Source organism: Trichechus manatus, unplaced genomic scaffold, assembly GCF_000243295.1.
Source record: "Trichechus manatus latirostris isolate Lorelei unplaced genomic scaffold, TriManLat1.0 scaffold00140, whole genome shotgun sequence".
NCBI lineage: Eukaryota > Metazoa > Chordata > Mammalia > Sirenia > Trichechidae > Trichechus > Trichechus manatus.
Genome location: NW_004444076.1, coordinates 4541695 through 4559657, shown reverse-complemented (window position 1 = coordinate 4559657; position 17963 = coordinate 4541695). Strand labels below are relative to the sequence as shown.

The window sequence follows — 17963 nt, the reverse complement described above, 5'->3', positions numbered from 1 at the left end:
GTCTCCTGTGGAGTGGCTGGTGGGTTCGAACCACTGACCTTTCAGTTAGCAGCTGAGCACTTAACAAGTGCACCACCTTACATGTATTAAATCATCTGGTCCTCACTACAACCCTATGGAGTAGGTATTATTATCCGTGTAATATACATGAGGAAACTGAAGCACAGAGATGTTCAGTTACTTATCCAAGGTACAGTTACTAGCAGAGCCAAGATTTAAACTCAATTTAGTTCTATAGCCCACTTTTAATCTCTACCTTATATAGCTTTCTCCAGTTAATATGCACTACAAAAAAAAAAAAAAAAAGATTACAAAAAGGCATAATTTTATTACTTTCAACATCTTATCACAATGAAAATAAACTAAAATAACACAGAGCTTTATAAAAATAAATTTTATTAAAAGCAGTAGAGTTTGAGCAGGAAGACAGTACAAAGAATGTAAACATCACTACATTCAGCTCAGCCTGATTGAACGCTGAAACACAACTCTAAATGCTCTAAGTGCCCCTACTAGAAAGATACATTAAAAGATTCTATTGTATACAGACAAAACTCTTAATTTTGATTAGAAAAAAAGTTAATTTATCGAAGTCGATCCCAGCGCCAAATACTGGCATCATCACAAACAGCTATGAGAATGCTGCTGTCCCTGCTAAAACTGGTTTGTCGAATAGCAGCACCACATTTATGATGAGTTAGTGTTGTGCATCTGGGGAAAAAACAGGCCAACAGGTTAAATATTTCTTAGTATCTAACTTAAAACAGTATATGAGAAAATGAACAAGTGTTATAAATCAAATGGAAAAAATTTAAAACCAGAATATACTTCACTACAAGCTTACAGTAGATTAATTACTTTTGTGCGTGGCCTTTCTAGCCATGGTCTTGTAACTCTTATCCAGGTGACTGGGTGGGACTGTGTGATAATTGTGGCCCACCAAGGGGACTGGCCAGTTTTGCCTTAAAAGAGAGCCAACTCCAGAGCAGAGAGAAGAGCCCACCACCACCAAGGAAGGAGAAACCAGCAGGAGAGACTCGGCAACAGGAGACGGCAAGGTGAGCTTCCCGACCCGTAGAGAGAGAAAGTTGAGTGCCTCTGGGCAGAGGCTGAGGGCCAGGGAGAGGCATGCCTGCGAGCTGGTTGGGAAAAGGCTGTCTTCATGGAAGAACTGCATCTTGAGTGTTCCTGAGCCTGAATTATAACTGTTACTTCCCTACTAAACCCCTTAATTGTGAGTATGGCCTGGAAGTTCTGTGTGGCCACTGCAATGAATTATTGAATCCAGCAGAGAAGTAGAGTGCTGTGCGGGGGCGGCTGCTATCAGAGCTAGTAAAGAGGCTGAGAGAGGAGGCAAGTCTGACCTCCCCCTCATAGGAATGAGCCTTGGGCTGCTGATCTTGGTTCTCCTTCCTTGTTGTGAAGTTACAGGAAGTCAGACATGGCCCCCACACCATTTTTACAAAGCTCAATTTCAAATTTCATAAAATTTGGGGTTTTTTAAAGTAATTTAGGTATATTTTAAGTCCAAGAGGCACCATATAATTTATATAAAAAGAGAAATAACATCACTGAATACTCATGAAAAACGATCATTATTAGATTAAAAAATTTTTTAGCTCTTTGAAACTAAGAAATGTTAAAAATGCTTTAAGGATCAATTGTTTCCTATATACTGGCAAAAAAAAAATTGGAGAAAAAGGCAGAAATTATTAACATATGTCTAAATACTTACTTGGCTTTATGAGGATCTTCTACTTCTAAATCCCAAACATAAAGTTTGCCAACCTGATTGCCCAATGCAAGCATCTGTGTGAACATATTTAAAAATACAACAAATTAATCAAATCACTAAACTATGAAGCATTCAAGCAATCCCAAGACATCTTTTTTCCGGAAAACCTTAGTTCTGGCCTCTGGCTGTACTCTTGATTATCTCTTTGTATCTTACATTCCTGATCTGTAAACAGGAACAAGAATAATATATATTTCACAGAGGTGTCTTGAGTAAATGACAAGGCATTGTGCAAATTTATGGAGGACTTTACAACATACATTGTTAGCACGGTGTTCTCTCATCTTAAAGAACTATAGCAAAAGCTACAGAAAGCTCTTACAAAGCTTTCTTACAAAAATAAATACCCAGGTAACTGGTTACCAAAATATCTTAGCACCAGATTTGTTTAAAATTTTAGATAATTAGTATTTCATCTTTACCACTTGGATGTTTCTCTAAATTCTTCTAAGAAAAAGCTACCAAAGAAGGTCAGCATGCTAATCACTGAAACATTGTCTTTTTTCCCCCTTTTTTAATATTTTATTTTTGTTGTTGTTGTTGTTGAGAATATGCACAGCATAACACACATCAATTCAACAGTTTCTACATGTACAATTTAGTGACATTAATTACAGTCTTCAAGTTGTACAACCATCCTCACCCTCCTTTTCTATTTCTCCCCCATTAACATAAAGTCACTGCCCCCTAAGTTTCCTATATAATCTTTTGGGTTGCTGTTGTCAATTTGATCCCATATAGATGAAACATTATGTCTTAACAACAGGTGTTATGGAAAGTAAAACCTGACACCTAACTGCTAATTTCCTAAGTTGTGCAGAGCCACAAAGGTAGAATAAACAGCATCAAAGGGCAAGGTAATCAATATAAAACATCAAGGTAGATTTTTAGAGGAACCAGAACATGTATACAACAAAAACAAAAATTGCCAATGGTCTTTCCGAAGTCAAATAATTTTAAAATGTGAAATAATGTTGCTACCTTTTGCCAGAAATCCATAGAAAACCTCATGTACCAAATGTCACACTGGCTATAATCAAATCGTCCAAGAATAGTCACATTAGACTCACTGGGTTTAATTTTATCTATATCATCTTCCATTTTGCCAGGTTTCCAGCACACAATGGCATTTTCACAAGACTGAAAAAAAAAAAAAGAGAAAATGAAATGTTAATTGTAAAACTGAATTTAAAAATTAAAATCAAAGCTTTTTATCTATTATCATTTTTGAATTGACAGCTTTTAGAACCTGATTAATCCATCTACTAAGTATCGTGATCTATACTCATCTATATTCACAGATTAAATGTACACGTTTGAGGACAAGAAATCTAGTATCAGATTCAGACAATACACAAAAGCATTTCATTGTTTGGAATATTCATTTTGGAAATCATAATTTCTCTTCTAGATCAAATCATATTCAGCTCTAGATACTTTGGCACTCAGTGACTTGAAGTGTTTTATAGCAAATGTAAAATTACAAACACATAGTATTGTAATACATGGCCCTTCATAATCTGGCCCCTGCTTACTTCACTAGACTCATCTTGCCACATCCCCCTGTCCATTCCATCATTAATATTAATCACATGTGCTTCCCTTTGCCTCGTTAACTAACTGCTGCTCATCCTTCATCCTCGTGCCTGCCACATGGTAGGTGTTCAATAGATGTTTTAGGAAAGTTAATGAATTCAAAGAAAGGGCCTTAGAGATTAGGTTATAAATAAGGCAATAAAAGTGATTTAATGTCAAGACACAGGAATAGGGACGGGATTAAAATAAAGTGAGAAGTTAGGCTTTCCCTATCCTGTAACATCAAATCTTTGTACACACTTCCAGTTAAGCAGCAAGTTGTAAAGAGTACAATGGAAGGAAAACTGCACAACAGTGCACTATTCCTATTATCGTCTAGATCAGTTCTCCTCAACATGAAGGGGGCAAGCAGGGCAATTCTGCCCACAATGGGACATGTAGGAGCCCTCATGGTGCAACGGTTAAACGCTCAGCTGCTAACTGAAAGGCTGGCAGTTTGAATCTACCATCAGCTCTGTGGGAGAAAAGACCTGGCGATCTGCTTCCGTAAAGACTACAGCCTAAGTAACCCTATGGGGCAGTTCTACTCTATCATATAGAATCTCTATGAGTTGGAATCCATTTAGCAGCACACGACAACAACACAGAGGACATGTGGCAGTGTCTAGTGTGCAGAGGCCACAGATGCTGCTCAACATCTTACAATCCATAGAACAACCCTCACAAGAAAGAATTATCTGGCTCAACCTCAATAGCACCGAGGTTGAGAAACCCTGGTCTAGGTGAACTGCCACCCCTGGACTTTTATAGGACACAGACTCCAGTCACTTGTGGCAACTCTGATGTGCAGCCCTGTCAGATTCACTGGCATCTAAGCAGTTTAATAGCAGGGCCACAGGAAAATTAGGGAGGGGACAACACTCTCAGAACAGTATTCTCCAATTTTTTAAGACAACATAAAATCCTAGTCCTTATACAAATCCTTTGAGATAACCTAGTCCAGTGACTCTTAACTAAGAGTGGACAATAGGATCATTCACCTGGGGAGTTTTCTCAAAATAATCATTTCTGCCACAACCCTACTGAATCAATTTCTGAGAGGTACGCAGAAACAGATGAATTGTAAAACTGTTCCTGAAGTGCTTCTTCCTGAGTGCACTGGTAAACAAAACAAAACAAAACAAAAAAACCTGTTGCCACCTAGTCGATTCCGACTCATAGTGATCCTACAGACAGAGTAAAACTGTCCCATAGGGTTTCCAAGGAGCAGCTAGGGGATTCAAATTGCAGACTTTTTTGGTTAACAGCCGAGCTCTTAACCACTGGTAAAGGATCCTTAATTAGCAGAGTCCCCGTATGGATAACTATAGCATAAAACCAAAACCAAACCCACTGCCATCAAGAGCGGCTGGTGGATTCAAACTGCCAGCCTTTTGGTTAGCAACTGTAGCTCTTAACCACTGCACCACCAGGGGAGGAAAAAGAATTTGCCCAAGGTAGTAGATGGTTGTACTTCAAAATCACCTAGAGAGCTTTTAAAATTACAAAAGCCTAGGCCCTTGTGCCAAATTTAGAATCTCTGAGGGTGAGGTCTAAGAATATATTTTTATAATATTATCTCAATGACGTTGATGCACAGTCAAATTTGAGACCACTGATCTAGTTCAGTCTCCTACCCAAAAATTAGAAATTCTTCCCTATGGTCTGATTAAGTTCTAAGAGCAGAAATTTTAATGCTGCTGGTTTTTTACTTCAGCTTCCAGAATGATGGAGTAGATGTACTTTTGTCTATTCGTCCTGCCAAGTACACCTATTCCTCACTTACTGAGTATGTCGTTATCCAACATTATGCATTTATGACAAAAGTAAAAAATCTACTATCCAACTACTTTGTGCAATTAACAGCGAACGTCTGGTGGTAATGAATGCCGAAGGGTGAGGCAAGAGTAATGCTGACTGTGAGGGTTAAGATTAAGTGTCAGCTTGGCTGGGCCATGATTCTCAGTGGTTTGGCAGTTGTGTAATAACATAATCACCCTCTATGTTCCCATAACGACCTTGTCTTTGGAACCTAACCATGTTGATAAGTGAGGAATGGGTATAAGCTAAAAACTCTGGACATTAAAAAAATAATAATAAGAGGACTCTGAAAGGTGGAGAGAAGGCAAACCAATTAGGAATCTTGACACCTGAAGAATAAGGTGGTAAGTAACTTTGCTGGATTTTCTTCAGCCTCACTGTATCCCAGACTACATGCTAGAGAAATGCTAATCAGACTGGACAAAAAAAACACCTCCAAAAAGCTTGCTCTCTCCAGCCAAAAGACTAAGAAAGTGGCAGCCTAGGAAGACAGGAAACTTTTAAAAAGTAACTTCTCTACACCAGCCAAACACCACAAAAAAGATTGTGGACCCCCCAAACCAGCAAAGGCCCAGTAGGGAACCCTCCCCAGGAGGTAACTAAACGCCTCAAGTGTCTGCCCCCTGACATGCCTCCTGTGGTAAAGAGGTGACCCTTCTACTCCTCTCTGGCTGGAGTGGTATCAGAGGAGACCTAGTGAAGAGAACATTCACAACTATCCCCTCACCCGCCACCCAGAGTGTCAGTAGAGACCACCTGGGTAGCAGTAATGAGGCATCCTTGTTCCCAGCTAAGGTGGTATCAACTGCAGCCTAGTGGGAGCCTGAATTCCCTCTCCCACCTAGCAGTAAGAAGGCACCATCTCCAAATAAACCTAGGCCAAGTGGGGAAAATGGACTTCCATTAGCAAGCATGAGGCGGTGCTCCCCTTTCCCAGCTGGAAAGATGTCAGAAGCAGCGTGCTGTAAGAGAAGATCTAAATAAGATCCAGACTCTCATAACACTCAGAATATCCAGGTCTCAACCTAAAATCACTTGTCATTCAAAGAATCGGGAAAATCTCAATTTAACAAGAAAAGACAAGTGCCAACACTGAGATGACACAGATATTAGAACTATCTGACACGGATTTCTAAGTAGCCATCATAAAAATGCTTCAAAAAGCAATTATGAACACACTGAAAACAATAAAATCTCAGCAAAAACATAAACAATATGAAGAATCAAATGTAAATTTTAGAAATGAAAAATACAATAACCAAAATTAAAAACTGAACAGATGGGCTTAAAAACAGAGAGGAGAAAAGAATCAGCAAATACAGAACGAAAGAAATTACTCAATCTGAATGAGAAAATGGACCAAAAAAAAGGAGGTGGGGGGGTAGGCAGAGTCCAAGACTAAACAAAAGATCTAACATTTGTGTCACTGGATTCCAAAAAGAGAAGGAAGAGGGCAGTGCTGAAAAGAACTCAAATAACAGTGAAAAGTTCCCAAATCTGGGAAAAATTATGCCTCAAAAGACATAAACCTACAGATTCTCAAGAAGGTGAGCGAATCCCAAACAAGATAAATCCAAGAAACCACCTCAAGTCACATCATGGTCAAACTTCTGAAAACTAAAGCCAAAGAAACAAAATCTTGAAAGCAACAAGACAAAAAGAACACCTTACCTAGAAGGGAAAAAAAAAAAAGTCCAGTGACAGTGGATTTCTCACCAGAAACCATGGAGGGCATAATAAAGTGGCACAATATTTTTTAAGTGTTGAAAGAAAAGAACTGTCCACTCAGAATCCTACTGTCAGTGAAAATATCCTTCAGGAATGAAAGGGAAATCAAGATATTCTCAGATGAAGAAAAACTAAGATAATTTGTCACTAGCAGACATACATAAAAGAATGGTTAAAAGAAGCAATGTAAGAAGGAATCTCGAAACATCAGGAGGGAAAAAGAGCAACAGAAAAAGCACAATGCGTAAATATAATACTCTCCTCTTGAGTTTTCTAATTTATGTTCGGTGGCTGAAGTAAAAACTGTAACACTGAAGTGGTTCCCAAATGTAAAGAAAATATTTAAGAAAACTATATTATAAGCGAGGGAGAGTAAAGCAACATAAAGGGAAGTAAGGTTTCCATTCTTCACTGGAACTGGTAAAATGTTGACACCAGTAGGCTGTGATAAGTTACGCATGTGCATATGTAATGTAATGCCTAGAGCAACCACCAAAAAAGCTACACAAAAGAATACACTAAATAATGCTATGGATAAATCAAAATGGAATTCTAAAAATGTTCAAGTAACCTACAGGAAGGTGTTGGGGGGGAGGAATAAAATGCCAGACTTAATATAATTATAGATATGTTAAGGCTTAAATATAAATGGTCTAAATACACCAACTAAAAGACAGATTGTTACAGTGAATAAAAATATACGACATAAATATATACCATCTACAAGAAACTCACCTCAACTATAATGATATACATAGATCAAACGTAAAGGATAGAAAAGACATAGCGTGCAAGCATTAATCTAAAGAATGCAGAAATGGCTACATTAATACCAGATAAAGAAGACTTCAAAGCAAAGAAAATTACCAGGGACGAGAGAGGAGCATTACATAATCATAAAAGAACCAAGCTACCAAATACGTATGCATCAAACAACAGAACTGCAAAACATATGACAGAACTGTAAAAAGGAAGAGACAAATTCACAATTAAAACTGGAAAAAACTTCAATGCCTCTCTCAACAATTAATAAACAAATACAGAAGAATTCAACAACATCATCAACCAGAAGAATCTAATTGACACAGAACACTCTACCCAACAGTAAAATATATGTTCTTTTCAAGCTCTATAGAACGTATACCAAAATAGGGCCATAAACAACTCTCAAAAAATTTTAAAAAACTGAAACCATACGAAGTGCATTCTCTGATCACAATGGAATCAAACTAGAAATCAATAACAGACTGATAACAGGAAAATTTCCTAACATCTAGAAACTAAACAATACATTTTACATTAAAACTGTAGGAAGCACCTAAAGCAGTGCTGACAGAGAAATTTATAATGCCAAATACTTACAATAGAAAAGTCTCAAAACAATAATCTGAACTTCCATATAAATAAATAAATAATGAACAAAATAAAGCCAAAGCAAACAGAAAGAAAGAAATAATAAAGAGGAGAAATCTATAAAATTGAAACCAGAAAAACAATGGAAAGAAACAAAAAGCTAATTATTTGAAGAGACCAATAAAACTGAAAAACTGACAACAAAGAGGAGACATAAATTATCAATTATGAGAAAGCAGATATAGCACTACAGACTGTGCAGATATCAAAAGGATAATAAAAGCATACTACTGACAACTCTCTACACATAGATTTAACATGGACCAATTCACTGACTAGCAGAAACTACCACAACTCATTCGATATGAAATAGTTAACTTGAATAACCCAATCATTACTAAGAAAATTGAATTTGCAATTTGAAAACTCTTCCCTAAAATTTCCAGGCCCAGATGGTTTCACTGGAGAATTCTACCAACTACTTAGATAAGAACTTAATACCAATTCTACAATCTCTCCCATAAAACAGACGAAACACTTCCCAATTCATTGTATAGAGCCAGTAGTAACAGGACACCAAAACCTGACAAAGACAGTACAAAAGAAAACTTCAGACCAATATCTCTTATGAATACAGATGCAAAAATCCGTAACAAAATATTAGCAAATAGAATTCAGCAACATATAAAAAAAATTATACACCATGACCAAGTGTGGTTTATTCCAGGGATGTAAGGCTGGATCAATCTTTAATGTAATCCATTACATTACACTAACAGGCTAAAGAAAAAAAACCACAAGATCATACTGATGCAGAAAAAGCATCTGACAAAATCCAACACCCATTCACGATAAAAACTCTCAGAAAACTCAGAATAGAGAGGACAGCCCTCAGCTTAATACAGAACATCTACAAAAAACATACAGCTAATATGCTTACCGTATTTCTACACAAATAATATGTGCCTTCTGTGTTTGTTTGCCGGCCGTGCCCTCTCCCTGCGAGGCACCCTCACAAGCACCGCCATGCCAATCCTCTTCCACATGTTGCTGTAAAAAACAAAATTAGCATAGCATGCTTACGAAAATACCTTGTGGTGGGAGGGCGCAGCTGGCAAACAAATGCAGAAGGTGCATGTTATCTGCATAAAATATGGTAAAAGACTCAATGTTTTCCCTTTAATATTGATAACAAGTCAAGGATGTTTGGTCTCACCACTGCTATTCAACACAGTACTGGAAGTTCACCAACACAATAAGACAAGAAAAGGAAATAAAAAGCATCGAGTTCAGAAAGAAAGAAATAAAACTGTCTCTATTTGCAGATGACATGACGTTCTACAAAGAAAAACCCAATGAATCTACAAGAAGAAAAAAAAACCTAGGACTAATAAGCAGTTCAGTTATATTGCAGAATTCAAGATCAACATGTAAAAATCAACTGTATTTCTATATAGTAGCAATATACATGTGGAAACAGAAATTAAAAATACACTACCACCATCATTCAAAAAAAATACTTAGGTGTAAATCTAACAAAACATGTAAAGGAGTTGTATGCTGAAAACAACAAAATGCTGATGAAAGAAATCAGAGATCTAAATAAATGGAAAGACAGACCATGTTCATGGATTAGAAGACTCAACACAGTAAAGATGTTAATCGTCCCCCATTTTGATACATACATTTAACAAAATTCCAATCAAAATGCCAACAAGATTTTTTGTAAATATAGGCAAGATTTTTCTAAAATTCATATGGAAAGGCAAAGGAACTGATTAAACAATTTTGGGGGAAAAAAAAGGATAAAGTAGGAGAAATTATTCTACCTGATCTCAAGTCTTATAGAGTAACAGTAATAAAGATTGTGTAATGCTGGCAGAGGAATAAACATAGATCAATGAAACGGAGTAGAAAACCCAGAAATAGTCCCACACAAGTATGGCCAAATAAATTTTGACAAAGGTGCAAAAGCAATTAAATGGAAGAAAGGATATTCTTTAAACAAATGGTGCTGGAGCAATTGGATATCTATAAGCAAAAAATGAACCTCCACCTAAACCTCATACCTTACGCAAAAGTTAACTCAAAATGGATCATACATTTAAATGTAAAACAACATTATAACACTAAACTTTTTTTAGAGGAAAACAGGAAAAACCCTTCAGGATCTAGGGCTTAGTAAAGAGTTCTTAGAAATGACACCAAAAGTACGGTCCATAGTATAAATTTTTTAAAAAAACATTGGACTTCATCAAAATTAAAAAGTTTTGCTCTGTGAAGGACCCTGTTAAGAGGATGAAAAGCCTACAGACTGGAAGAAAATATTTGGAAACCACATATCTGGCACAGGACTCATATTTAAAATGTATTAAGAACTCTAAAACTCAAAAGTTTAAAAAAAAAAACAAAAAACTAATCAAATTACAAAATGAGTAAAAGATATGAAGAGACATCGCCGAAAAGGAGATACAGATGGCAAAGAAGCACAAGAAAAGATGTTCAACATCACTAGCCATCAGGGAAATGCAAATTAAGACCACAATGAGATAACACTACACACCTATCAGAACAGACTAAAATAAAAAATAGTGACAATACCAAATCCTGGCAAAGCTTCCGAGAAACCAGATCTCTCATACATTTCTGATGGGAATGTAAAATGGCATGGCCACTCTGGAAAAAAGTTTGGCAGTTTCTTAAAAAACTAAACAAACTTAACCATACCAAAACCAAACCAAACCCATTGCCATCAAGTCGATCCCAACTCATAGTGATCCTATAGGACAAAGGAGAACTGCCCCATAAGGTTTCCAAGCAGCAGCTGGTGGATTCGAATTGCTGACCTTTTGGTTAGCAGCTGAGCTCTTAACCGCTGTGCTACCAGGACATATGACGCAGCAATTACACTCTTAGGCATTTATCCCAGAGAAATGAAAACTTATGTCCACACAAAAATCTGTAAATGATTTTCACAGCAGCTTTATTTGTAACAGTCCAAAACTGTAAACGACCGTAACATCCTACAACAGACGAATGCTTAAACAAGCTGTGATACATTCATACCATGGAATACTACTCAGCAATAATAAGGGAGAACTACTCGTACACACAACAACTTGAATGGGTCTCAAGGGCATTATGCTGAGTGAAAAACATCAATCTCAAAAGATCCCATATTGTATGACTCCATTTGTATTACATTATGGAAATGACAAACTTCACATGATAAAATGACATAGAACTATAAACACATACTGCATCAATCAATGTTAATTTCCTGGATTTGGTAATTATAGTTATTTAAGATGTGTAAGCACTGGGGGAAGCTGGGCGAAGGGGAGCTGGGACCTCTCTGCATTACATTTAAACTTCCTGTGAATCTATTATTATTTCAAAATCAAAAGTTTTTTAAAAAAGTAAAAATATACACACAAGGCTAAGACAAAAAAAACAAAAAAGCCACTAGGCTCTGCCCGAGAAAACATGAAATGTTCTGAAATCCACACCAAGGAAAGAAACTGGTAACTATTTCTCCAATGTGACAATCCTAAATGTTCAGATGACATCATAAAAAACCTTTCTAAATGATCAGGAAAAAAAAATTCCCTCAGTATGTTAGAGCATGAGTCAGCAAACTACAGCTTGTGAGCCAACACCAGCAGTCTACTTTTGTAAATAAAATTTTACCAAAATGCACAAAAACATACGGAAAAAAAAAAAAAAACCCTACTAGCTTTTAATATGGTTATTTTACATCAGATTACCAGAGAACAATGTCACCACATAAGCTACACTTTTCATCTAGTAAGAGCATAAAAACCAAACCCGTTGCCATTGTCAAGTCTGACTCATAGAGGCCCTACAGGACAGGTTACAACTGCCCCACAGAGTTTTCAAGGAGTGGCTGATGGATTCAAACTGCCGACCTTTTAGTCAGCAGCCGTAGCTCTTAACCGCTGCGCCACTAGGGCTCCAAGCACCTCCCGAAAAACCAGATGCTGTCAAGTCAATTCTGATTCATTGCGACCCATGTGTGTCAGAGTAGAACTGTACTCCATAGGGTTTCCAGTGGCTGATTTTTTGGAAGCAGATCACCAGGACTTTCTTCCGAGATGCCTTTGCATGGACTCGAACCTCAAACCTTTCAGTGAGCAGCTGAGTGCATTAACCATTTGAACCACTCAGGGACTCCTATCAGAGCATAAGGAATTGTAATAATTCACTGGGATGTTTTATGCCTAAGTTTCCAAATTCATGAAAATATCAGGACTTAGGGAAAAAAAAAAAAGCAATTCCTATCTGCTGTCTATTTTAACAAGCTGAATAAAAAACCTAACTCCCTACAAAGTTCCAACATACACACACAAACAAACAATGGAAATACAGCTTAGCAGCAGTTACTATACCTTGGAAAGTATCAAATCGCCTAACCATCGCACACAATCGACATAATTCCTATGTATGTCTCTGGTAGAAAAGTCAGGAAAGTGAATTTTCTGAGAAATAAATGGCCTGAAGAAAGAATGAAAATATCAGAACTTAAGTACAGGAGAATCACTAATTTTCATTTTCATATTTATAAAACTTTGAAAAAATAAAACGGATGACTATTAACTTCTGTTCTCCTATATAATGAATATCTTCTTATCTGTTCATTGGAGTTAAAGTCTCATTCCATTTCTGTTTCGTATCTTTTCCCCATTATTGGCTCTCACATTGTTTTATTTTTGTCTTATGAATTTTCATTTATAAAAATTGCAACTTCCTGCATATTAAACTATACATAACCCCAAATTTATCACTTTAATTCTAGCTATCCTAACCAATGATAAGCAAAGAAAGACACCTGATTGCAGCAGTGAACGTTTCTTATAGAAAATAATACTAAGATAGCTAATCAGTCCTTTAAAACTACTCATTAATGGTCTATGAATATAAACATAACTGGAATATTTTAAAAGACAGTCACCTTCCTAAGAACAATGAGATATCATTCCAAAGGTTAGAGGAGAGAGAATTTCTGAAAATGATAACTAACGAGTTTGACATTTATTAGCTAAGATTTTTCCCAAATAACTACTGCATTTGTTGTTGTTGTTGGGTGCCATCGAGCCGACTGCAACTCACAGCGACCCCATGTGACAGAGTAAATCTGCCTCATAGGGTTTCCTAGGCTGTCGTCTTTATGGGAGCAGATCACCAGAACCTAAATGCAAGATATTTGTGAGAAGACAAGCTGCCATCAATTCTAGAGTGGACTAATTAATAGTAAATCTAAAATTTCTGATCAAATAAGTGATTCACTTTTTAATACTGAAATAACTATAGAACTATGATATGACATGAATTACACAGTTGTGTCGCAGGCAACTTACACGCCCTCTCTTTACATTTCCTCCATCTGTAAAAATGACGTTGGGCCAAATGATGTCAAACAACCCTTTCAATTCAAATTCTGGGATCTTTTGTTTATAAAACATTAAAATATTATTAATGATCTAAAATTTTAACTCTGCTTTAATTATGTTAATTGCTTTTTACCCAAGAACATACTATAATCTTACGGCTAAACCTTGTTCAAGGAGAAAACTGGTGTAAGTCAATGTAATTCACTGTAAGCCGTAAAAGATAGTATGTATGTACTCCAAAGCTCTAGAAAAAAAAAATGAAATGGTAATTTTAATCTGCTAGCCCGTGGTGTTTTAAAATAGAAATTTAAAAGTTGCACTAATTTTTAAAGGCCACTGAGGTTGAATGAATGTTAGTGCATTGAAATATTAACTGATGCTTATAAATTTAACTAAGAATCGGTTAACTATCTGGTTTGATAATCAGAAAATAAACTCTAGTTCTTTGCCAAAACAAAATAAAAAGTTAACATACACAGACATATGACATTGAATAGCGAAAGTGTTGATGATAGCCTGGTAAGGTTCTGAAAAGATAATCAGAAGGCATTAAGAATTGAGGCATTACTAAAAAATATCTAAAAAATGACAATATTCCCCACCCCATAATACCAGGGAGCAAAGCTCCTTCTTTTGAATTTGCTTTGTTAATGAAGTGAGCATCAATTAAAGGAAAGCATTATATTATCATGAATTAAAGAACCTCACTTTAAACTAAGTTGATTTGAAATTTCTACATTTATAGCTTAAAAGGCCAAGTATATGCATACCTTAAAAAAAAGAAAAAGGTAAAATATGCTAATAAATTAAGATGAAAACTTAATTTAAAAGGGGTTTAAAAGACTGAGCCACAAACATATTACAGTAAAAATAAAGAACTTCCTTTTTAAATAGATTCATTTGTTGTTATGGTAGGAGCCCTGGTGGCACAATGGGTAGAACTTGGCTGCTAACCAAAAGGTCTGCAGATCGAAATCCACCAACCGCTCCTTGGAAACCCTATGGGGGCAGTTCTACTCTGTCCTATAGAATCGCTGCGAGTCGGAACTGACTCAACGGCACATAACAACATGTTATGTTGACTAAATCTCAACAGTCGTTGAAAGGGGCTTCTAAACTCAATGCTGGAGGCTTATAGAACAATTTTGGAAACAAGTAAAATATATCTATCCAACAGTGTGTGACAGCAAATTGTTTTAAATATCACAACTGTTACCTGTTAGTTTTATTTGGGTTATAATCATAGGATTCCTTGATTGCATTCATCATTCTCTTTGAATTAATCCTCCAAAGTTTAAGAGAGTGATCCATACCACAGGACATTATTTTTTCACCCAAAAGATCATAATCCTGTATGTAAAACAGAAATTTAAAATAAATATATAAATTATAGTCCCAAGTAACACTATCCAATTTTTACCTGATGTAAAATATAGTCAAAATTATATTTCAAACCGCAACACTAATAAAACCACATTTTAGATTCCATCTGTGTAGGCCATAAATCAGATTGTTTACTACTTTCAAGATGTAAAGTTTTCCCTTCAGCCCTTTGGGGTTAGACAGGTCTATAGGGTCAACAATAACACACATGAAGGATGTGCTTCATGGTTCAATCATGTATACAAGACTAATGGGCACACCAGCCCAAAAGCAAAAGCGAGAAGGTAGGAACGGACAGGAAAACTGTACGAATGGAAAAACGGAACCTGGGATGGAGAAGAGGAGGGTGTTAACACACTGCGGGATTGGCAACTAATGTCACAAAACTATCTGTGTATTAACTATTTAATGAGAAACTAATCTGCTATGTAAACTTTCACTTAACTCACAATTAAAAAAAAAAAAGTTAAGTTTTGACTCATTTGTATCTAGGTTCAACACCACTGGAAAACATGAGCTTTTACAATATGGAAGGCAAGAAAATAAATTATTTTTAAATAATTAGTTTTATCTATTGTATTATTTTTAAATATTTCTTTTGTTTCATTTTGAAGGTAAATGGAATACTGATGTCAAATAATTATTCTATGACACAAGAACCTGAAATTACATTGTTTCATATGTTGACTGAGGATCTTACTAACTTTACAAAAGTAAAACGGGGTTCATTATTTGAGATTATGGTTCAAATAATCAACTCTTGACTAAAATGCAAGAAGCCAATGAATGATCCTATAACAAGGAAAGCTGGCTTCTTTAGTTAGGTACTTTAAATTTTATTTCCTATTAAAACTCTAAAAATACTGTAAAATCACCAAAATGACAAACATAACTTTAAACTTTCCCTTGTCCAACCCTGATAAAGCAATGAAATCAGTATCTTTGTGTGAAACTGCAATGAGTCCTTAAACAGTTGAAATTTTATCTGTACTTCTATTAAAACATCTCCGAGAGTGACACTGGTTTTAGAGTTCATTTTAAAAATGAATAAAGAAAAAACGTCAAATAAAGGAAATCACATATTTTAATATTTTTATTTGCTTTAATTTGAAATATTTATTTTTAATAGGTTCCTAAGAGATTATCTATTATAACCACCTTACTTCATAAAGAAGGTTAAAACATCACGTCCTTAAACATATAAAAAAGGATTTCTTAAACAAAACATTAAAAACCCACAATTCTAAAAATGAAGCTGTCATTTCTCTTTGGCAGAGAGATGTAAAGTGATCAAAATCGTAAAATTTTTATTGTGTGACAGCTGTTTAGCACAAGGCACATAATGGGTTAATGAATATCTCACCTATCAATCCTTCTAGGAGTTAACTCCTGCATTACAAAAGTACACAATGTCTCCTGCTAAAGAAATAACACTGGAGAGTTCTATTTAAGATATTTTCCTTACTAACCTAGATATTTTGTGTTAATCCAACCTTTAGAATTAATGATGGACACTATTTTACAAGAGCCTAAGAGCTTAGGTTAGATGTTGAATGAATTCACAATTCTGGTTGCTGCTACTTCTCCTAATTACTCCACTTAGGGCTGCCAACAGAATACGATATCCATAAAAGTCAGTAATTCTAATTTTGGAGTTGATAAAGGATGGTAGGTTTGGCTCCTGTACACACAAGGGCAGTTGTAGAATACTACTGTAACTTTCAGAAGTTGCAAGTTGATAAGGTATCCTAAGGTAGGTATGATTTTAAGAAAGGCATACAACCCCAACCATAGGAACATTCAGTACTTCCAATTAAAATGCTACATGCTTCTTTTGCTGTGTATATTCTCAAGAACAACAAAAAATAAATTATAAAATGGTTTTTAAAGGAAAACTATAATGATTTTCTACAAGCAAAAAAAAAAAAAAAAATGAAAGTGCATACATGGCACATTCCTTTATAAAATAATTAAAATCTGTTGGTATCTGAGCAGGAAACAAAACAATCTAACTAGAATAAATTCATCCATTGGCTTATTAGTTACAGAGACTTAATATGGTGTCAATTTCACTTTATTTTGACTTAATTTTCCTCCATGTAAAATTTGTTTCTGATCTTTTCAAGGCAATTTTCTATACAAAAGCCTCAAAAATAAATGAATGCTAAATTTAAAAAAAAACCAAACCCGTTATCGCCGAGTCAATTCCTACTCACAACTCTACAGGACAAAGAACTGCCCCATAGGGTTTCCAAGGAGCATCTGGTGGATTTGAACTGCCGACCTTCCGGTTAGCAGCCAAGCTCTTAACCGCTGCGCCACCAGTGCTCCAAAATAAATGCTGTATGCTTCAAAATATACTGCCTGTTTACAGAGTCTAATGAAAAAGAACTGAAGAGCTGCAAAATTACTACGGAAATCAAGCTATAAATGATTGTCAAGTAATGCTAAAATAACCCTAAACACTGAACTCTACCTAAAAACACTTGTACTGTATCATAATAGATCAATATAAAGATAACATTTGATTATCTTTAAACATAATCAAAATGATTAGGTTTTTTTGGTTTTTTTTTGGTGAAAATAACATAGCCAAAGATATACCATTTCAAAAATTTCTACATGCACAATTCAGTGACATCGATTATGTTCTTCCAGTTGTGCTGCTATTCTCACTTCAGATGAAGGTTTACAGAAAAAATAGTTTCTCATTAAACACTTAGTACACGTTGCCCTATGACAATGGTTAACAAACCCACTACATGTCAACACTGTCCTTACTCAACCTTGGGTTCCCTATTACCAGCTTTCCTGTCCCCTTCTGCCTTCTAGTCCTTGTCCCTGGACTGCTGTGCCTCATTAGTCCCGTTCTGTTTTATGGGGCTGCCCAATCCCCG

General features: G+C 35.8%; 1 protein-coding gene across 12 annotated transcripts in view; it reads right to left on the bottom strand.

Moving 5' to 3' along the window:
• Positions 1-301: 301 nt before the first annotated feature.
• Positions 302-17963, bottom strand: part of EED (embryonic ectoderm development) — a 41945-nt gene continuing 24283 nt past the window's right edge. Inside the window, exons 8-13 of one of the 12 annotated variants that reach the window (XM_012558151.2) lie at positions 14900-15033; positions 12682-12787; positions 10874-10948; positions 2777-2935; positions 1736-1809; positions 302-711 (exon numbers count right to left, since the gene is read on the bottom strand). In XM_012558151.2, coding sequence (XP_012413605.1) covers positions 585-711; positions 1736-1809; positions 2777-2935; positions 10874-10948; positions 12682-12787; positions 14900-15033 — 675 coding nt within the window. In that variant the 3' untranslated portion in view covers positions 302-584. Of the gene's footprint in view, positions 1961-2739; positions 2936-9212; positions 9323-10873; positions 10949-12681; positions 12788-14899; positions 15034-17963 lie in introns of those variants that run through there. The other 11 variants (XM_004385524.3, XM_023739799.1, XR_002825488.1 and 8 more) reach the window with 11 other exon arrangements.